This window comes from Felis catus, chromosome E3, assembly GCF_018350175.1.
Source record: "Felis catus isolate Fca126 chromosome E3, F.catus_Fca126_mat1.0, whole genome shotgun sequence".
Classification (NCBI taxonomy): Eukaryota; Metazoa; Chordata; class Mammalia; order Carnivora; family Felidae; genus Felis; species Felis catus.
This window is the reverse complement of record NC_058383.1, coordinates 18,651,215-18,673,902: the sequence shown is the minus strand read 5'-3', so window position 1 is coordinate 18,673,902 and position 22,688 is coordinate 18,651,215. Positions and strand designations below refer to the sequence as shown.

The following is a 22,688-nucleotide window of genomic DNA, read 5'->3' as shown; positions in this document are numbered from 1 at the left end:
ATCACATGGGCACCTGGGTGGCTTGGTTGGTTAAGCCTCTGACTTTGGCTCAGGTCATGGTCTCGCGGTTCGTGGGTTCAAGCCCCGTGTTGGGCTCTGTGCTGACAGCTCAGAGCCTGGAGCCTGCTTCCGATTCTGTGTCTCCCTCTCTCTGCCCCTCCCGCTCGTGCTCTCTCTCGCTCTCAAAAATAAACAAACGTTATGGGGTGCCTGGGTGGCGCAGTCGGTTAAGCGTCCGACTTCAGCTCAGGTCACGATCTTGCGGTCCGTGAGTTCGAGCCCCGCGTCAGGCTCTGGGCTGATGGCTCAGAGCCTGGAGCCTGCTTCCGATTCTGTGTCTCCTTCTCTCTCTGCCCCTCCCCCCTTCATGCTCTATCTCTCTCTGTCTCAAAAATAAATAAATGTTAAAAAAAATTTTTAATAAAAAAATAAACAAACGTTAAAAAAAAGGAACTTCTCACACGTTATTACAACTTTCTGTCAAACGTCAAAGAGCAGCAAGCTCTGAAGTCAGCGACACGCACAAGTCACCTCTGCGTCCTGAGCCTCGTGCCTATTATGTGGCGGAAGGCGCAGAAATACAATTAGCAAATGAACATGTCCAACCCACCTCTGTGGCGACACGCAGACAACAGGAACCGTAACAACTCGAAACAGAACTTTAATAAGTCAGAGTGTGGTTGAGGACTTCGGGGTTGAATGGGTGAGGCCACAGGAACAGAGGAAGTGATCAGTAGGCTGTCTGAGACTGCTGCTGGCGGTAGCCACCCCGGCGCATGTAGCCCTCGTTTTTGCGGTAGCCGTCCTTCTGGTCTGCAGGACGGGGGAGGAGGTGAATGACAGCGAAGAGGCAGGAAGGGGGCCAGCACCCTGGGAGAGCAGAGAAACAGAACCACTTACCTCGGAAGTAGCCACCGTAGGTCCCCTGCTTGTGGTCAAACACCCGCTCATTATTTTCCACCAGGCTGCCCAGCTTCTCGGCCAGCTGCAGAGCCAGGTTCTGTTGGGCGGTGGGCTCGGTGCGGTGCATCACCACGGTCTGCGTCGGCTGGTCCAGGGAGGCCTGATGCGAGGGAGAGAGAGAACGGACACGACACAGGTCTCCAAGCTGACTGGAGATCTCCACTCCGAACTCCCCATGACTCCACCTGCCTGCCCATTTATCACCCTGGCCCTTACCATCAACTCCTCGTTAATGATCATCTTGCTGATGATGGAGTGCACGGTGGGCAGGTCCAGTTCAAACATGTCAGACAGGGTCTCCATGCTGTGGAGAAGCAAGGCAGGAAGGAGGGAGCAATTAGGAGCTTTGACTACGAAGCTGGGCCCCCTGTATCTCCTCGGGGCCCATCCTACCTGATGGAGTCATAGACACTGCTGTAGGTGAAGAGGTAGGTCCGCAGTGACTCTTCCTGGATCTTCCTGTGGGGAGAAGGGAGAAGGGGGACCATCTCCACTGAAGGAGACCAACCAGTCTTGTCTTCCCCACCCACCATGGCCTTCCTTTCCGCTCACCTAACCAGCATGGTTCGGACTTTGTCAGCCTCAGGGAAAAGGTCCCACACTTTGCCATTCATCTTTTCATTGATGATGAAACTGTGGCAGGTCTTCCAGTCACCCATCTTCATAGCTTTGGAGGCAGCCACCACATGTTCCCTCATTGACTCAGGGGGACCTGAAAGGTTGGGAATGAGGCAGGGCTTAGGGAAGCCTGGCAACATAGCTCCTGCCTTGGGCACTATTCAAGGAGGAACACTGGACAAGAGAGCAAACAACCAGACTGGGACTCTCCCAGCTCCCCATTAAATAGCCGTGTGATGGCTGAAATCACTTAACATCAGAATACGTTTATTTGGACTAAATCAGTTTATGACACGCGTCGGGACTGGTGAGCGCCTTGAAAATGTTGGCAAATTGTTGCGCCTATCCTCATGTACATCTTCCCAGGGAGAGGTCCCCAGCTTTCATCAGGTTCTTAGGAGGCTTCTTGACCTAAAACAATTTCTAATATCTCAGCTGGAAAAACAGTTACCAAACTTCATTCCTTCTTATACTACCTTCATGATTTTGAACAGATCTGTATATCACGCTGTTCAGCTAATTTTTCCTTAAAGACAAGCCAGGAAGAGAAAACGTGGCAAACAAGAGTCACAGGAATTTCGAGTTGACAGGCAAGTGCAAAAACTCTTAAGACTGGAAATGGATGGTAGGTATGAAGAAACATGAACATGGCAGAACGTGGAACAGACAGCAAGCTCAAAGGTATAACAGATCAGCCCAAAGAGAAATGTATGAATAAGGCTAAGAGAACACACTTCTGGTCAGCTTCTACTCTGTGACTTTTAAAAGAGGCAAAGTTAGAGGTTCAAAGAGTATTTCTCTACAAAACGAACAGTAGTGCAGAGCGGAGACAGAAACCGCCTTTTGGTTTTAGACAGTAATAGAGAGGCAGGGACTGTAGTGAACCAGAGAGCCGTAAGTGATGCTGGAAACAGACTTTCACTATAAATTTTCCAATTAAAAGAAAACAAAGTTTCACTACACAAGGCAGACAAAATTTGTAAAAGGGGCACCAGCAGTTGACACAACCAGTAGAGGACAGAACTGAGGGGATGTGGCTGTGGACAGTAAGCTTGGTCCCTCGCCAAGTCTTCAGGCACCAACCCCACCAGAAGGGCACCATTCCTTTCCCAGTGAAATCACAACCCATTCAACCCCTGGACTGATCGATCAGACCTTCAAGTGATCAAAGGAGCCAATGTTAGATTTTCAAATGCCAAAGGTCTAGTTGGTTGGTAGAAAATAACGTGCACAAAAGGAAAAATGGGAAAAAACGAAAGATCAGAGAGACACATATCAGCTGTGTTAACCTTGGGTAAGTCACTTAACCCCCATCAAGTTAATAATGGTACCCATATCACACGGTTATTACTAACGACAATTAAATGTATTAACTTTTAAAACAGTATCGTTATTTGGAAAATACTTAAAACAGTGCCAGGCAGAAAAAAGGTACTATGTAAGTTTGTGTTAAATAAAAAATATCATTGGAGTCAGGTCATGGAGAGTTTAACTTAGTTAAGGAGGCTGGACTTTATTCCATAGACAATGAAGAACTCTGGAAGGTACTGGGGGTGTATAACATCATAAATTTGGTAGAAAGATAATGCTGAGGGGGTGCTTGGGTGGCTCAGATGGTTAAGAGACCAACTCTTGACCTCAGCGCAGGTCTTGATCTGAGGGTCATGAATTCAAGCCCCACACAAGGCTTGAATTCAAGCCCATTCAAGCCCAGCGTGGAGCCTACTTAAAAAAAAAAAAAAAGATAATGCTGGGAAACATCGACTGAAGAGAAGAATGACAGGAAATAAGGAACTTAATCTGTAAGCTAAGACACCGTATCCCACAGCAAGAGACTGCAGAGACTACTGAGTAAAAGGAACACTTCTAGGTTACACGTGGAGAGATCATTCCATCAGACAGAATCATCTCGGGTGAAAGTTATTCCCTTCAGCGTCTCGGAATCCTCTGAATAAAGGGGAAGCGAGGGCCCAATAAGGGGAGTCTGCGGCACCGCAGAGCCCCAAACTCACCCAGCAAGGGCTGCCGCTCGCCCACGCGCAGCTGGTGATGGAACTGCTTGCTGATCATGCGCCGGCGAGCATCACTCTCGTGGGCAGCCATGTAAGGGATCTCCAGGAGCATGGCAGACACCAGATACACGCACTCCAGCAGCTCCAGGTTGATGTGCAGGTGGAAGGGCACCTGCCGGCGCCGCTCCACCTTCTCCTGCTCCTGGTTGCGCTCCTGCAGGCTGCGCAGCAGCAGACCCTGGCCCAGAAGCTCCTTGGCCCGGCCGCTTGACTGAATGTCCAGTAGGGCGTTGTGAGCGTCCTTGGTCAGGCCTTGGCGGAAAGCACATATGCCCAGCTGCACCATGGTGCGGTTGTACAGGATCTGGGGACAAAGGGCAATGCACTCAGAAGCGACAACCATGAGGCAAGCTGTTCATCTGTTCAAGAAATCTACATTGAGCACCCACTGGTGCCGGGCACCAGGCTGTGGGCCGGGATAGGGAGCAAAACACGCGAGTCGCTATCCTTCCACGGAGCTTACGTTCTAGGGAGAAGGGTATGGAGGACAAAATAACCACAGCATGCAGACAGTGACTCATGCCAAGGAGAAAAATTAAACAGAAGAGAGAGTTAAGAAGGGAGTCTGGGTGGTGGCAGTGCTCGTAGGAACTCACAATTTTTCCATAGGATAACCAGGGAAGGCCTCATTTTGAAGGTAAAGTTTAAATAGAAACCTGATAGAAAAAGTCATGCAGATATCTGGGAGAAGAGTATTCTAGAAAAAAAGGAAAAGTCAATGCAAAGGCTTTATGGAAGAACTGTGCCAGGTGCACTCAAGGAACAAGGAGTGTGATTCAGCCCGAGCCAGTAAAGATGTGAGCATAAATTGGATAGGCGAGCACACAGCCCTGGAAGCCACGTTAAGGATGTTGAGATCGGAAACCATGGGAAGGTTCTGAGAAAACAAGTGGTATAATCTGACTTAACAAGGTTAACCCTGGCTGCTGTAGGGAAGGGAAGGGAAGTAAGAGCAGCAGCAGACACCAGGAAGATGACAGTGGCTCAGGCCAGAGGGGAGCGATGGAAGTAATGAGTGGTCAGGTATGGACTCTGAACAGGAACGGCTGGGGAATGAGACGTGGCACATGAGAGAAAAATAAGAATTAGCGACTCCGAGGCTTCTGGCCTAGGCAACTGAAAATATGGACTTGCCACTAACTAAGACGGGAAGATTTCAGGTGGTGCAGATTTTTGGGGGTGGGGGCAGATAAACTCTTTATTATAACACCAGAAGTATACAGGTCAGTATCAGTCATGAACAGAGACGCAAAGAGCCTGAAAAAATATTAGCAAACAAAATGCAGCAATAGATGAATGACATAATATATCATGATCAACGGGGATGTATCTCTGGAATGAAAAGCTGATACAAAAATCTAAAACCATGGTTACTCACCCTATGAACACAATAAAGGAGAAATCATTGCATCATTTCAGCAGATGCAGAAAAAGCTCTGGACAAAATTCAACATCTATTTAGGACAAAAATTCTTGGTCAGCTAGAATCAGAAAAGAACTTCCTCAATCTGAGAAAATGTACCTACAAAAATGCTACTGCTAACATCACACTCAGTGGTAAAATGCTGACTGCTCCCCTAAGGCTGGGGGCAAGACAAGGTGCTTGCTCTCAGTACTTCTACTCAGCACTAAGTACTGGAAATTTGAGTTACCACAACATGGCAAGAAATAAAAAAGGAAAGTCCTAAAGACTGACATGGTAATAAAACTGTCTACATGTACATGACGTGAGTGCTTTAGCAGAAAATCTTAAGGATTATCTACTGAATGCTAAACCAAATAAGTGAATTTAGCCCAACAGATGCATTCAAGGCCAAAATACAAAAATGAATCTTTTTTTTTTTTTTAATTTTTTTTCAATGTTTTTATTTATTTTTGGGACAGAGAGAGACAGAGCATGAACGGGGGAGGGGCAGAGAGAGAGGGAGACACAGAATCGGAAACAGGCTCCAGGCTCTGAGCCATCAGCCCAGAGCCTGACGCGGGGCTCGAACTCACGGACCGCGAGATCGTGACCTGGCTGAAGTCGGACGCTTAACCGACTGCGCCACCCAGGCGCCCCAAATGAATCTTTTTTTTATATACAAGTAGTTAATTAGCAATTAGAAACTGAGATAAAAAACAAGTCCATTTACACAGCATTGAAACTCATAACATTCAGGAGTAATTTCTTAGAAGATGTGTAATGCATCTACAGTGAAATCCACAGAACACTGCAGAAACAAATAAAACAAAAAGATAAAGTGTTTATATCCAAAGGTTCAATGTTGTTAAGATGTCAGTCCTCTCAAAATTCATTTACAGATTCCATAAAATTCCAGCAGGCATTTTTGTGGAAATTGACAAGAGAATTTGAAGATTTATGTGGAAACGCAAAGGTCACAGAATACTCAAAGCATCTTAAAAAAGAACAATGTGGGAAGACTCCTACTACCTGACTTGGGAGACTTACTCTACGGGCAGAGGAATCAAGACAGTGTGGGACTGGCCTAAGGACAGAGATGAATGAAGGAAACAAAACAAAAATATAGTAACTAACTTCATACTATATATCAAAATCATAGATCTAAACATGAAAGCTAAGGCTTTTAAGAACTTTAAAAAAAAAAAAAAGTATCTTCACGAACTGCAAAGATTTCATTAGATAGGATCCCGAAAGTAGTAAGCATTAAAAAAACCCTGATAAATTAGACTACACCACAAGACATGGTGTTAAAAATGAACAGGCAGACCACAGACAGGAACAAAATATTTGGAAAACATTTATATGACAAAGGACTGGTATCCAGTAATAAAAAAATGGAACAATCCAATCTTCAAAACGGAGAATAGGGGAGAGGTGGTGACCAGACATTTCACAAAAGAAGAGACATAAAGAGGGGCACCAGGGTGGCTCAGTCGGTTAAGCGTCCGACTTTGGCTCAGGTCATGATCTCATGGTTTGAATTGACTCCTGCTTCGGGTTCTGTGCTGTCAGAGCAGAGCCTACTTTGGATCCTCTGTCTCCCTCTCTCTCTGTCCCCAACCCCTTCTTGCATGCGCGCGTGCACACTCTCTCTCAAACATAAACAAAAGTTAAAAAAAAAAAAAAGACAAAGAACCAATAAACATGAAAAAAGTACTCAACTTCAGGTTATGAGGGAGATACAATTCAGTGCCATAATGAGATACTACCACATAACGACCAACGTGGCTTATATTAAGACTGAAAATGCCAAATATCGACAAGGACTATAATATCCACACATTACGGCCGGAGTGTAAAGTGGCGTCGGCACTTTTGGGTTTCTAATGACTGGACACACACCTAAACCAGCACCCGGCAATTCTACTCTTAACCATTTACCCAGGAGAAAACATACAACCACACAAAGGCTTATAAATGCTCATGACAGCTTCTTTATAATAGCCCCATACTGGAAACAGACGAGGCATCTACCAAGAAGAAAACACATCAAGAACTTGTGATAAATTCATACACTGGAATAAAAGAGAACAAATGGAAGCGCTGTTTAAAAACCGCCACCGCTCGGCTGGGGCGCCTGGGTGGCGCAGTCGGTTAAGTGTCCGACTTCAGCCAGGTCACGATCTCGTGGTCCGTGAGTTCGAGCCCCGCGTCAGGCTCTGGGCTGATGGCTCGGAGCCTGGAGCCTGTTTCCGATTCTGTGTCTCCCTCTCTCTCTGCCCCTCCCCCGTTCATGCTCTGTCTCTCTCTGTCCCAAAAATAAATAAAAACGTTGAAAAAAAAAAAAAATTTAAAAACCGCCACTGCTCGGGTTCACCATGGATTCACCACGTCAATACTGCTTCACTGTTTCAAATACACACTTACAGGATCTACACCTAGATGAAACCGCACTCCTATGTGAAAACGTCCCCCACTACTGCCACACGCGTAGAGGTCCTAACACATCACCCTGCATCTGGGTCCTGTCTTTCCTCAGTTTAACAACTTGCTACCGTTCTCCTCCTATTAAAATAAGAGCTTTCCTAATGCTCTGAACCAGACACGCAGTAGGGATGAAAAATGTTAGCTGAACCCAAAGCTCCATCCCAGAGGACTCCAGTGGTGTCAGAACAGGAAACAATATGCTAATGTGCAGGGGGATCAGAGAATGCTGGCATCTGGGAAGGACCAAGCGCCCGCTCACGTCTGCACCAGCCAGAGAGGTGACTAACCTGGCAGAGCCATTCTGCCTCCAGACAGGGGCCTGGCCTGGTCTTCCCTTTGCCACCGGGGCCAGAGCGCCTCTTTCCCATCCTACCTGTACTGGCGGGTCCGCATGCTGAATGTTGTCCTGTAGGTGGCTCATGAGCATGAGGTCGCGGGCCTGGTACCAGCGGGAGTGCAGGGCATGGTGGTAGATATGGCAGAGGATGGCGCACGTGCGGATACGGTCTGTGCGGTCCTTGGCGTAGATGTACTTGCACAGCCTCTCCATCAGCACAGCGGAGTCCTCGCCCTCGTTTTCTGCCTGGTCTTGCTCGGACTGGGGGGAGGGGTGGGATGTTGTTGAAAGAAAAGTACCGTAGAGACAATGGCTCAGGCCTCCGCGATCAAAGGTGAGACGCCGTGCAGCCTCCGTCTAGTCCCTCCAAGTCTCCCTCCCTGCTCCACCCCAGAGAATTCCCAGGGAACAGATCTGCCAGGAAGTCCTGACGGGCACTTCCCGCCCGCTGTGACTTGGCTGCTAAGACTCACCTTCGAGGAGCCCTCAGGGGGGGTAAGCTGCCGCTGATGGGCCTTGTAGTCAAACTTGTAGTAGGTGTGGAGGATGCGCCTCAGATAGATGCGACAGATCTCCTCAGTGGTGCCCTTCTCCTCCAGGTAGCGCTGCACACGCTCAATGATGGCACACACCTGCGCCTCATCCTTCAGGTGCTCCACGTACTCTGGAAAGGAGGGCGTCCCTCATCTCAGCCAGGCACCCGCCTTTCCTAATCGTGTGTCCCCGACCAACCCAGTTAGCTCTATGTGGTTTCTGCGCCCATCAGCAAAGTCTCCTCACGGTGCCCTGCAAACACCATCCCCTCCCTGGACACACCGAAGTCGCTTTCCTTTCTCGTCGGGTGTGCTCTTCCGATGAACCTCTCCCCATGCCGATGGCCTCTGCTTTCTGTCGCCTTCTCCAGCCATGATCTAGAACTGTCTCATTTATTTACTTACTAAATTGGCTTTCTCCTTTCTCCAGCACCAAAACGTAAGCTCCATGCGCCTGAAAGGCCTCCGGCTGACTTGTTCATCACTACACGCCTGACCCAGGGGACATGTGGGCACACTCCTATTTCACGGAAGTGTCTTGTATTTCCCCCAACCCAAATGCCTCTGGATCCAAGCTAAGCAAAGTGAACTGAGGCAAGACCCCAAGGATTTTCAAAGTGTAGTCCCCAGACAGCAGCATCACTTGGGAACATGTAAGAAATGCAAAATTTGGAGCCCCTTCCCCAGATCTACTGAATCAGAAGTGATGGGGGTGGGGCCTAGCATCTTCCCAGGTCGTGTATGTGAATGCTGGGCTAAGTAAGGGCTGGCTCCCCAGACACTCTGCTAATATAATCCTTTGTTTATTCCCTACACCTTTCCTCTAACTGATGCCCACGCTTGCCCAGGCTCACCTTGGGAGTGAGGATCAGTATTTTGCATTATTTTGGTAAATTCTTCATCCATTCGTTCCACCAGGGTTAGGATACAGCCACGGACACGCAGTGGCTGAAAAGGAGGTAGGGGAGGAGCAAATAAATTAGCCCAGATCTCAGTGCCAGACTTCAACCCTCCTGTCTCCACTGAGCCTTCCCAAGGAAAAAACATACACCTCCAATTAGCCTCCAATTTCTCTCTTTACCTGGTCAACATTGTGCAGGTTCTCACTCTCTTCCAGAATGTTCTCTCCAACAAAGATGTTGGGGTTTGCAAACAGGATGTCCATGAGCTCATTGATGCAGTCTAGGCACTTCTGCCACATCTCAGGCTGCAAGAGATCAGACGGCAGTCAGAGGTGTGGAGGTGGATGAAAAGGAGGCCTCCCAAGAGCTCCTTCACCAGGAATCCACGGGGCCTTCAACTACCAAGACTGCTTCCACAGCCCTCAGGTTTTAAGACATTAGGCACCCCACACCCCCAACCCACCAGCTCAGCTCTGTGATGGTTCTTCACTGCCCTCACCTTCATGTACGTGGCCAGGTTTGGGTTGTAGTCATAGAGAGAGGCGATGATATTGAACTTGATCTTGACTATGACACCCTCTCCCAGGTTGTTTTCAGATGCAATCTGAACGAGCAGCTGTAGCAGCTCAATCTGGGCTGCACTGGAGGGGAGCACAGGTGGGTGAGGCATCGGAGACAAATCAAAACCCTCCTCCTGTCACGCAATGTGCCCTCTGCCAACAAGCAAGGCAGTGTCATTCCCACTAACCCCCTAACCTCACCACCCGCGTCCTTGCTTCTCCTTTATAAATTCCAAACAGAAGCAGCAATAACACTAACAATCCGCCATCCTCTTTAGGCACCAAATAACTAAAGAGACCATCATTTCCGTTTTACAGATGAGCAAACAATCCCAAAAGGTTAATTGACTGGTTTAAGATCAAAGAGAGAGTCAATAGCAGAAAATGGACCGGTAAGTTCCACGTATACCATTCCTTCAACTAGAGCCACATATAGATCTTCCCAAAACAGCACTATTTCCCCACTAGTCTCTACCTGTATCTTAAAGAAGAGCATTCCCAGTCCAGGCCCGGGAATCTTACCGATCAGTTCCCTTCTTGCCTCGTGCCTGTAGGATCTCGTTCAGTTTCTTGATGACAACAGCATGGGTGATCTCAGTTCCCTTGGCAAACATTTTTGGTTTCTCCTAGGCAACACATGTCCCATCATTCTCGCCCTAACTTTTCTCCCAAGCCCTGAGTGGGGCGGGGAGACAGCTGTATGCTCTACCAAACCATTTCCCAAGTCATCTTGATACTACCGTCCTCACCTTAACAAGGGGCACACCCCCCCGGACCCTTTCCCACTCTCCGCCGTCATTGTCCTCCTCCTCCTCATCCAGGCGCTTAGATTTCCTATCGTGCTTCTTCTTGGCTTTGTCCTCTCGTTTCTTCTCGGCCGCCTTCTTGTCCTCCTCGGTGGTAGGGGCCCTGCCAGGAGACATGGGAGAAGGTGAAAGATCAGTCCCAGTCCACCTCTGAGGCTGCTTCTTCCCATGAACTTCCCCTTTCCCTCCATCCAGCCCTGGGTTCAAGTTACAATCTGTGAGAATGAGCTTGAGTTAACCATAACCAAAGCAAGGACTATCAAGCTTGTGAACTTGACAGGCCACTTACCAAGGTCTGTCACCATATCACACCCACTAAGAAACTCTTATGGTGGAAACAGTGTGGCCTGGTCTAATGAGGTAGAGGGGTCCACCCAGCCGTGGGAGACACAAAAGCAGCCTGCCATGTTGTCCCATAGCTAACCTCTCAGGTTTTCCAGAAAAACCTGTATTGATAAGCTATGTAGCTGTCTTTTAATACTAGTTGCTCTATCCAGACTGATCTTTTCACCAGCCATCAACTAATCAGTTTGAACTTAGTGTAAAAAAACTGCTGTTCCCAGACTGTCCGCTCCCTGCTTATGACAATTAACCTAAGTTCTGAATTTAAAAAACAATAGTGTAAGACAAGAAAATTCTCCCACAAAAGTGAAAAAGATCAGTGGCTACCCCAAAGTGGTCTGAAACCATCTCCAGGCTTTAATACTTATCTAATGAAATACAAACCCCAAATCAGAGAAAAGTTATCACAAACTTTACATAGATACTAACAAAAAAATCTTTCCAGTCTCAAAAGACAGTCAAATTATCGACAGAGAGGGCACACAAGCAGGGGAGAGGAGCAGAAGGAGAGAGAGAATCTTAAGCAGGCTCCAGGCCAATACGGGGCTTGATCCTACAACCCTAGGATCGTGACCTGCGCTGAAATTAACAGTCGGATTTTCAACCAACTGAGCCATCCAGGCACCCCATCAACTGCCATTTAGACATCTAAAAATAAATTTTGGGGCACCTGGGTGGCTTAGTCGATTGAGTGTCCAACTTCGGCTCAGGTCATGATCTCGAGGTTCATGAGTTTCATCTCTGTATCAGGCTTGCTGGTGTCAGTGCAGAGCCTGCTTGGGATCCTCTGTCCCCCTCTCTCTGCCCCTCCCCCACTTGCCCTCTCTCAAAAATAAACATTAAAAAAAGTAATAAAAAATAAAAATAAATTTCATTTGAATTGTTTAAAAGGTCTGAATATATTTTAGAAATAGTTTATACACTTGCCAACTGGATTAAACTTTTCCCCCTGCCAAAGGACGTATGCCAGAACTCTTAACAACAGCTTGTTCGTTTTCTCTCCATACTACTGCCATACTAATGATAAAAGCTCACTTTATAGGTAAAATACTTTGCAAACATGCAAAGTATGTTCATTAAACTGAAATCTCTTGGTCATATCAACTCTAAAGCTCTGAGAAGATCAAAAAACCTAATGCTATTTAAAAACCAATGCAGCTTAAACTTCCAAAGACCTTCATCTTTCTCAGCCTAAAGTTTTACTCCTAACCCTGAGGATGTTGGGATTTATACTTCAAAAACACAACGAACTCTTACCCTATGAAAAAAAAAATTTCCTTTTTAAGATTTTATTTTTAAGAAATCTCTATACCCAACATGGGGCTCGAACTCACAACCCTGAGGTCAAGAGTGGCACACTCCGATTGAGCCAACCAGGCACCCCTTCTCACCCTACGAAATTCTAACTGAAAGACTAAAACCTGGCTTGACCTCTCTATGACAGATAACACTTTGGTATATTCACATGTTGTTAGAAATTACCAGAAAACTAATGCTTATGCTCTCAGTTATACATCCAACAGAAACAAGCTACTGTTGCAAAAGAGCATCACCAAATACACTTCTACTTAAACACACGGCCAAGAGACTAAAGATGTGTTTGTTTGTTTTAATGTTTATTATTTTTGAGAGAGAGAGACAGGATCTGAAGCAGACTCTGTCCTGAGAGCAGAAAGCCTGATGCGGGGCTTGAACTCACAAACCACGAGATCATGACCTGAGCCAAAGTCGGACACTTAACTGAGCCACCCAGGTGCCCCAAGACAAAAGATATGTTAATCTTTTTTGCCTTTTTTCTCCGCTGCTAACCTTTTGACAATTAAGTATTATCTAAATTTCAAAAAAATCTTGATAGCTCACTGTTGGAAGGTCATCAAAAGGATAAGACTGCCAGTTAACCCTTGAGCTGGACACAGGCAACAGGAGGCTCCTTACCCTCCCCTGTCCTTGCAACATACATCCTGCCCACCATTCCCACTTTGGGGGCCGTTTCCAGAATGCAACCTTGTGAGTGATGTGTTAAGACCATCTGGACTGTATATGTGACACTATCACGTTAAGACCTCTATCTATACTTTTATGATTCAGGTGGGCGGGTGCGGAGATAACAGTAGTCTCGCAGCCTCCCGAGAGAAGTCTTGTATATGAGTCCCTTTGCTTATTAAACCTGCCACATACCAACCTGGAATCATCTGCCTCTTTCCTTGGTCTTTCCCTGTCCTCCATGTACAGAGACTGGTTTCAGATTTCACCCTCAGAACTCCCAAGGTTGTTGTGAACCAATGCATCTAACATGGCAGGTAGTCAATAAATATTTGTGGAATGAATGGAAAAAAAAAAAAAGTCTAACTTGGCAATTTATCAGAAGGGATTTAAGACATTAGATTTCATTAGTCTGTATTGAAGAATTCCTACCCCAATTATAAATTCAGAAACATTACTGTATAATGTCATTTACCTCTAACGTGGTCCATACAGCAAATTAAATACACATTTTAGCCCCAACCTATTAATTTCCTTAGCTAAGAATTAATTAACCCTAAATAAATACCATAATAAAGTCAAGACTATAATAAAAACGTGCAATGAATGACATCTTATTGTACCTGGAAAAATACTCTGAAAAATAAATCAATTAAGAGAAAAGCAAGGGCACCTGGTTGGCTCAGTTGGTTGAGCGCCCAACTTTAGCTCAGGTCATGATCTCACAGTTTGTGGGTTTGAGACCCACATCAGGCTCTGTGCTGACAGCTCAGAGCCTGGAGCCTGCTTTGGATTCTGTGTCTGTGTCTGTGATTCTCTGTCTCTCTGGCCCTCCCCCACTCGTGCTCGGTCTGTCTCTCAAAAATAATGAAGGAAGGAAGGAAGGAAGGAAGGAAGGAAGGAAGGAAGGAAGGAAGGAAGGAAAGAAAGAGAAAGAAAGAAAGAAAGAAAGAAAGAAAGAAAGAAAGAAAGAAAGAAAGAAAGAAAGAAAAAGGAAAAAGCCACTTGTGGGGTGCCTGGGTGATTCAGTCGGTTCAGCGTCCAACTCTTGATTTTAGCTCAGGTCATGATCCCAGGATTGAGCGATCAAGTCCTGCATCCAGCCCCATGCTAAGCATGGAGCCTGCTTGGGATGCATTCTTTCTCTCTCTCTCCCCACCCCTTCCCCGTCTCACGTGCTCTCAGAAAATAAATAATAGAAAAAGAAAAGAAGCCACATGAGGAAAAAAGAAAAAAGGTATTTGATTTTAAAAGTTCACTATACTGGGGGACACCTGGATGGCTCAGTTGGTTAAACATCTGACTCTTGGTATCAGCTCAGGTCATGACCTTGTGGTCGTTAAGATCAAGCCCCGCATGGGCTCCACACTAAGTGTGGAGTCTGCTTGGGATTCTCTCTCTCCCCCTGCCCCACTCACACATGCAAGAGTGTACATGCTCTCTTAAAATAAATATTAAAAAGAAAAAGTTCACTAAACTGGGGTGCCTGGGTAGCTCAGTCCATTAAGCGTCATTTTGGCTCAGGTCACGATCTCATGATTCATGGGTTTGAGCCCCATGTCAGGCTTGGTGCTGAAAGTGCAGTCTGCTTGAATTCTCTCTCCGCACCCCCCCCCAACCCCCGCTCTCTCAAACTTAAAAAAAAAATTCAGAGCTGCTTCTTTATAAAACATAGACTCTTGTGTTTCTTTTAATATCTTTGATTGTCCTCATATTTTCTGCCCAAAGCCACTACCTAATATCCAGGTGCCTTAATGTCGCTAGACATTAAGAGACAACGTCTTATGAAAAAGAGACAAACTCTTGAGATTAAATCCATTCCTTTATATGCTTGTTTTAATCAGAGAAACGAAAGCTGACGGGTAACTGGGTGGCTCAGTCGGTTAAGCATCCAACTCCTGATTTCGGCTCAGGTGAGCATCTCTCAGTTGTGACACAGAGCCCCGAGTGAGCTGGAGCACTGAGCATGAAGCCTGCTCTCCCTTTCTCTCTGTCCCTCCCCCTCTCTCACGCACTCATGCTCTTTCTCTCAAAATAAATAAATTTAAGACATTGAAAAAAAAAACAAAGCTGAGAGATTCTGAGAAAAAGGGTATATAGACTGGCTTACTATGGAGATGGTGAAAAAGGATCCTGCAAACATTATGGAAAAACTATCATGCTTCTAGAAAACCCATTAAGAACTAACACTAATGCTGGTTGGCTTAGTTAATGAGAAAATACATGCAATCAGAATTCACTGTTCCATATCATCTGTGGTTTTTGTCTTTCTCCTTGTTCCTTTTTCTTATTTAGATCTTTTTCTTTTTCTTGGTTGGAAGTCAATCTTAAAAACTGGTCTTGTGTGGGGTGCCTGGGTGGCTCGGTTGAGTGTCCGACTTTGGCTTAGGTCACGATCTCAGTTTGTGGGTTCGAGCCCTGCATCGGGCTCTGTGCTGACAGCTCAGAGTCTGGAGCCTGTTTCGGATTCTGTGTCTCCCTCTCTCTCTGCCCCTCCTATGCTCGTGCTCTCTCTCTCTCTCTCTCTCTCTCTCTCTCTCTCTCTCTCTCTCAAAAACAAAAATAAACATTAAAAATGGAAAAAAAACTGTTTTTAATTGATCTTGTGATGCAAGTAAAACAGCGTCTCTGGATTATTCTTTGACATTATGAAGTCAAACTCAATGTCAAAGACCTCTGAGGATCCTATAGTTAACCCGACCTCTGTCAACTGGAATTTTTCTTTTTTTTAAAAAAAAAATTTTTTTTTTCAACGTTTATTTACTTTTGGGACAGAGAGAGACAGAGCACGAATGGGGGAGGGGCAGAGAGAGAGGGAGACACAGAATCGGAAACAGGCTCCAGGCTCCGAGCCATCAGCCCAGAGCCTGATGCGGGGCTCGAACTCACGGACCGCGAGATCGTGACCTGGCTGAAGTCGGACGCTTAACCGACTGCGCCACCCAGGCACCCCTGTCAACTGGAATTTTAACTAAATCTAATTTTAGGTGTTTTTTGGGCTAGGTATACAAAATAAAATTTCATGTTTAAAAAAATATGCATCAAGGGTAATCTCCAAAAGGATAGGATGTAACTCCCAAGCCAGCAGAGAAACAAACTGAGAAGAAAAAAGACAATCTAGAAACGGATTAAAAAGTCGGAAAAAAGTGAGAAGTAAAAGAATGAATTTAATCTCAAAATAATTATTCTGAGTGAAAGAAGCCAAATCCCTCCCAATCAAGTAACATACTGTGATTCCACTTATGTAAAAGTCTAGAAAACGCGAACTTTTCTAGGGACAGAAAGCAAATCAGTGGTTGCCCAGGGAAAGGGAGGGGGCTGGTTGCCAGAAAGATGACGGCATGATTGGGGTTTGGGAATGTTCAGCCCCACCACGACCGCGAAGATGGGAAGAAGGGCTGGAGAGACCGACATCAATGACTTAATCCATCATGCTAAGGTAATGAAACCTCCACCAAAATCCCTAAATGATGAAGTCTAGAAAGCTCCCTGGTTGGTGAATGTATCAAGGTACCAGGAACGAGGGGCACCCAGAGGGAACGGGAGCTCTGTGCCTGCTCTCCCATACTCTGCCCTACGCATCTCTTCCAACCGGCTGTTCCTGAGCTGTCCCCTCTAAAATACATGGGCAATAGCAGGTAAAGTGCTTTCCCAAGTTCTTTGGGCTGTTCTAGCAAATTCTCAACTGAGGAGGGGGTTGTGGAAACTCTGAATTTACAGCTGGTTGGTCAGAAGTCCAGGAGCCAAACTTGGACTTGCCACTGGTGTCCGAGATGGGGGCAGTCTTGTGGGATCTGCAGTTAACTCTGGGTAGTTTCAGAACCGAACTGCACGCTGAACACCACGCTGGTGTCCGGACAGCTGGAGAAAGTGGAAGGTGTGAAGAAAAAAAAACCCCACACGTATGGTGTCAGAAGCGTTGTGCGTAAACGCGTATCAGATACGCATGCTCACTGGACTTGACCAGTCAAGGGGAGCACAGAATAAAAAATGCTTCCCAGACTAGTCTGTGCCTGGTTCTCTATAGTGTCAGGGAACTCACTACCTCCTAAAGCAACACAACCCTAACTTCTGAAAGCAGAGCAAATCCCAAGAACAGCAACAGTTCCTATAGGAAAGCAACACTGTTACCAGTGAGCTCCACACTGGACCCCTGCCAGGTGCACAGGGGCAGCTCTTCACCTTGACCTCAGAGGAATAAACAGAAGCCTATGGAGGTTCAGTGACGTAGCAAAGTTGACAGCTACCACAGGACTAAGGGCTGGAACCAGAATCCAAACCAGACTCCTTCCCCATTCCAAGACGGTCCCGGCCAATTTCAGGAAGACTTGCTGCGGTCTCTGTTTTACACACTACGACGTTCTCAGGGAGAGGGGTCAGAGTGGCAGTGCCGTGTGCTGGCCCCAGGCTCAGCCACTTCCCTATGTCATCGTTCTTAGCTACCCTTGGAGGCAGGGTCAAGTAACCCTCATTTTAGATGAGAGAACCTGGAAAGGTTAAGGAGCTTGTCCAGTATCACAGGCATGGCTGGTTGGGGCCAGAAAGAGATTCACACTCAGTCCACACGCGGGGAGTCATGTCCCGGTTAAATATTTGCCTCCGGGGCTTTCAAATCCCATCCTCAATCTCGTGAGACACATTAGCTTTGTGCCCTTAGCCACCCAACATACTTGACCCCGAGGTCCCCCCGCTGGCCTGAACAACCTGCAAGGATTCCGTGGAGAAAGCAACAGCCTTCAAGATGACGCCAGGCTTTCCCACCCTCCCCACTGTCGCCTGAAGCACCACTACTTTTCTTACTTCTTAAGGAATCTTGAGGCCAGCACGGTCTGTTTTCCTTCTTCCTCTTCTGAGTCTGAATCAGAGGATGTGGAACCCGTGTCCCAATCTTCATCATCCTCTGAATCTTCCGAGTCCTCATCTTCATCCTTACAGAAACAAGAGAAACGGCAGGAAGAAGATGAGGAGGCCAACTGGCCGACCCGCTCTGCCAGCTGACACACGTTCCAGAGTCTCTCAGGAGCAGAACACGAGTGGTCATTTGTGAATCGGCATATTAGGAGCGGGACTGGACCGCCAAGGCCCAGAGCGAAGGGCTGGCTTGCTCCAGGGACACACAGCTCCCCAGGGGCAGAGCTGGGCCCCGAATCTATTCTGTTCTCTCTGTCCCAGGTCGCTCAGCGCTCTAATCCAAGGGGAAGCCTGTTCCCAAACCGGACTCTACTAACCCCACCCTTCCCAGCCCTAGGGTTCTGGGAGTCTTCTCCCCAAAAACCCAAGAACGGTCCACAGGAGGCAAATCACCCTTCGTAGTTTCACCCTGGCTCTTACCTCCATTTTTTTGAGGAACTTGCGACTGTCTCCAGAAGGGGCTTCTGGTTTCTTCTTCAGGAAAGCTGCAGCGCTGACTCCATCCTCATCCTCATCCTCATCCGAAGAGGCTGGTGGCAGAGGAGCGAGGAGAGAGCCGGATGGTCAAGAGCAAAGCTGAGGGCAGCGAAGAAGCCAGGCCGAGGGAAGCCCCAGCTCTGGGCCTCTAACCGCCTGCAGTAAGGGGGTCCCCTCTCACCTTCTGAATCCTCCTCATTCTTCTCAGCATCTTCATCTGCAGACTGTTCAGGGTTCTTGACAAAGGGAAACGAGAGGATAATTCACGAGGCCTGCCAAGCACCACCCCGGCCTACCCCCTCACCCCAGAGAGTCGTGACCTGATTCCTTCTCTAGCCACACCTTCCGTTTGCAAACGCTTTTGTCTCACTCGTGGAGTCTCCGTCCCCACAGGGCAGAAGGTCTGCCTCCAGCATCCCTACCTGCTTATAATTTGTAATATGGGACTCAAAATCTCGGTTGTATTTTCGGATCTTCTGACGCAGGGTGCTCAGGGCCTTGGCGTTGTTCTTGTTCATCTTCTTCTTCCCTTCCTTATCTTCCCACAGCTAAAGGAAAGAAGAGGGCAGAAAGGGGGAAGAGGGGGCTGTGACTAAGCGGTATCTTCTTAAACTCCAGGCTTCAGCACACCACTATGAGTTTTGCTATCTGTACACCGTCTGTACTGCTTACCAACCATATTTGTTATTTTTTTAAAACACATCCTTTGTGTATTACCACCAAAAGAAAAGAAGCCACAAATAAACAACATAAAAACAAATACGATTAAGATGCTTGGCCGAAAAAGGTCCCTCTCCTCGCTTCATCCCCCCGTTTCTTATGTTCTAGGAAGTACCGTACACACAGCAAACAACCAAGAGGCGACAGGATTCCTGGAAGTGGGTTAGGAGCAGGTCCTAGGACCACGATCCCCTCTGGATCCACCCTTACCCACAGGAATCACACCTCATTAAGATAGTCCTCCAGGTCAGCCAGGATGCGGATGTAGAACCGGGGGACACCTTCCTTGTCCACGATGCTCTTAGCCTTCCCATATGCTTTCCCCAGGAGCTCAAACTCTTCCAGGCACTTGGTAACATCCCGGATCTTCATGGCATTACGGATGGTTCGGATGAGGTTGGTCAGCTCCTCAAACCTAGATCGGGAGCCCAAAATCACACTGGACATGCCCACCAACACCAGAAAAGCCACCACTGCTGCAGAGACTCCCCAGCACCCGGCCTCCCCCTGGCCTCACCTTTTGTCCTTGGCACTTCGGACAACTCTCTTGGTATCTTCTTCATCCTCACTGAGCAACAATGGCCTGTTTGAAACAACAGAGATCACTAACTTCCCTTCCTGGCTCCAGTCTTTTCAAGTGATCTCCAGTTCCCTTCTCAGACGGGACAGAAAAAATGGAATTATTCAAGCCATCATACCACACTCATCCTTGACTCTTCCTCTTCAAAACTTGATCATATATAACTCCGTTATTGAAGCCTACTTCAAGTATGCCCTTTTGTCACTGTTGCACCTACAAAAATGACCATCCCCATCCTCTCAAAAATAAAGGTGCTTATTCACAGGGTCAGAAAACTTATTACATGAAGACACAACTAACTAAGCACACACACACACACACAAAAGGTACCACAACTAGAATGAAAGAAAATGACTTTAAGAAGGTGGTATTTGAATTAGAACCCAGAAAGCAATGTTTCCCAGAATGTGAGAGGCCAACGGCAAGGTTAAAGTCCTAATGGCTTTAACATCTCCATTACTAGCGCTTTTCTTTTTCTTTTAATTTTTTTTTGAGACAGAGAGAGACAGAGCATGAACGGGGAAGGGGCAGAGAGAGAGGGAGACACAGAATCAGAAGCAGGCTCCAGGCTCCGAGCCATCAGCCCAGAGCCCGACGCGGGGCTCGAACTCACTGACTGCGAGATCGTGACCTGAGCTGAAGTCGGACGCTCAACCAACTGAGCCACCCAGGCGCCCCTCTAGCGCTTTTCTTTAATAAGACCCCAGACAGCATTCAGCTGGCAACACACTTCCATTCTTTTCCTTCCATTTTATTAACCTTTCCAATTATTTTCTATGTTAGAAGTCATATTGGTTTTCCGATGGCGGCAATAATATAAAATGCATGCAGGTAGGTACACATGGGTACGTGTATGTGTTTTCAAACCACACAGGGATATAAAAATCATGAAGGTGACACGTGTGGGAAGGAAGTTGGAGAAACAACGTTCCACTGTTGCAAAAGATGCAAAGAATTTTAATTCGCAGAGATAGGGAAAGGGTATTTAAGAGAACACCCCCCCCCCCCGAAAAAAAAATAATAGATCTTTAAATAGATGTTTATGAACCAGCCCACAACGCCAGGTGGCTGGGCTTCAGAGCCACATCAAGCAGCTCTGAAATACCAAACGAGCATTCTGGATTTCTTTTTGCGAACAGGGTTTTTTAGCGGTCAGAATAACTACGACTTTTGTCGGAGTCCCATGCCGAGCAGAGGGGAGGTGGTACAGAGGCTGTGGACATATAAGCCAGTTAGGAAGCTGATGCAACAGACCCAGCCAGTGGGAAACCTCTGGCTCTATCCTTTGTACCCGGCGGGTGGTACACAATTCACAGCACCCCGAAGCATGAAGGCTGTCCCGCCAACACTACTGCTCTGGTTCCTCGAACTCTCGAGAACTCACTCTCGCTCTCGCCCCCACCTCCCCTCCCCACCTCTCCCACAAACGCGGCCGTGCGGAGCCTGCCGAACGCCGCACGCCCCGACTGGTCACCCCCGCGCAGTCCCCCCACTCACTGTTTGCCGTAGTTGCCCCCGACGGGTTTGGTGACGAGCTCCTCCCCTGACAGGGAGGACTCGGACTCGCTGTCCGAACCGGTGGTGAAAAACCGCGACATGGCGACGGGCTGAGAGGCTGCGGCGGGCGCAGCGGGACCTGTGGGGAAAGCCGGAGTCACAGGCCACAAGAAAGGACTGGGGTCGTCACCTCTCGACCCCCACCTCTCACTGTCCCCGCAAGTACCCCGACCCGCGACCCCTCCTCAAAGAACAAGGCCCAAGAAAAACATACCGTCGCAACTCGGGAGTCACACTGCGTAGTCGGCACAGCGGAAACGGAAAGAGAGGGAAGGCGGGACGCTACGTCACTTCCAGGAGATGCTGCTGAACTACACCGGCGACTACAATTCCCAGTGGTCTTCGCGCCACTCAGGGGCGGAGACCTGCCTGACGTCACCTTGGCAGGCAAGGCGGTTCCTCGAGAGTCTCACAGCGTACTGCGCGATGTCGTCACGTTTTGTTACTCAGATACATCCTCACCCACCGCCTGCGGAATCAGAATTTCAGGGCCGGGAGTTTACTTTTTTAAAGTGCCCACGTAATACTGATGAGCTGCTAGGTTTTGGAGCTAGGCTTAGAGCAAACTTCGAATCAGACTTTGGCTTCAAATCCTAGCTCCACCGTTTTGTGTGAATTTAGGCAAATTTCCTGATCTCTCTGTGTTTCATTCTCCCCAAACTGTAAAATGACAATGATAGCACCTACCTCATGGGGTTGCATGAGAGTTAAATGGCTTCGTATATGTGAAGCATTTAGGGCAGTGCCTTGTACAAAATAAGCATGTAATAATTAGCTAGTATTCACTCATTGTAACACAAATACGTATTTATCAAGCATTTATCATGAGCCAGCAGTGTTCAGTGAACAAGACAGAAATGGTCCCTAACTTCCCAAGGAACTCAGTCTAGTGGAGTGGCATAAATTAACAAGTAAACATAATTTCAGATAGCAATAAGCACCGTAAAGATATTAAAGTAGCTGGTTAGGTGGGAAAGTTGTTTTGGATAGGAAGGTCAGGGCCTCTTTGAAGAGGTGACGTTTGAGTTGAGATCCAAATGACAAAAAGAAGGAAGCCATGCAGAAGGTCTTTCAGGGAAAGAGCGTTTCTAACTCTTCTTCTAGGAAAGAGAAACAGCAAGTGCAAACGTCCTGAGGCCAGGTTCTGGGAGTAAAGAGAATGCCCGTGTGCTATCAGCAAAGTGATCAGGCATTAATAGTTTAGATATGGACCATACCAGATCATTCAGGTCCTTCTAGTCCTGTGGATTTAAACCCGGGTGGATTGAAGAAACCATCATCAGGGGTTTTACCACCACAGGGACTGTCTTACATTTTTAAAGGTAGTTTCATTCATTCAGTATTTGCTGCATGTCTGGGCCCGTGTTTAGCATTGAAAGCACAGTGCTCCTCTGAAAAAAGTGGGAATTAGCAGCAGACTGAAGGCAAAGAAGGA

The 22,688-nt window shown here is 47.2% G+C and overlaps 1 protein-coding gene across 1 annotated transcript; it reads right to left on the bottom strand.

Annotated features, from left to right (window-relative positions):
* Window positions 1-645: 645 nt before the first annotated feature.
* LOC101090225 (eukaryotic translation initiation factor 3 subunit C) lies at window positions 646-21,612 on the bottom strand. The gene is made up of 21 exons (XM_006942201.3): window positions 21,468-21,612; window positions 21,194-21,332; window positions 19,634-19,699; window positions 19,342-19,531; window positions 18,819-18,944; window positions 18,578-18,632; window positions 18,340-18,449; window positions 17,809-17,936; window positions 10,627-10,786; window positions 10,400-10,503; window positions 9,817-9,958; window positions 9,497-9,622; window positions 9,270-9,363; window positions 8,356-8,546; window positions 7,919-8,143; window positions 3,594-3,957; window positions 1,516-1,675; window positions 1,357-1,422; window positions 1,180-1,267; window positions 901-1,063; window positions 646-813 (listed from the first exon to the last, which is right to left on the bottom strand). Exons 2-21 carry the CDS (start codon window positions 21,292-21,294, stop codon window positions 731-733), a joined length of 2,742 nt encoding a protein of 913 aa, XP_006942263.1. The 5' UTR covers window positions 21,295-21,332; window positions 21,468-21,612; the 3' UTR covers window positions 646-730.
* Window positions 21,613-22,688: the final 1,076 nt, after the last annotated feature.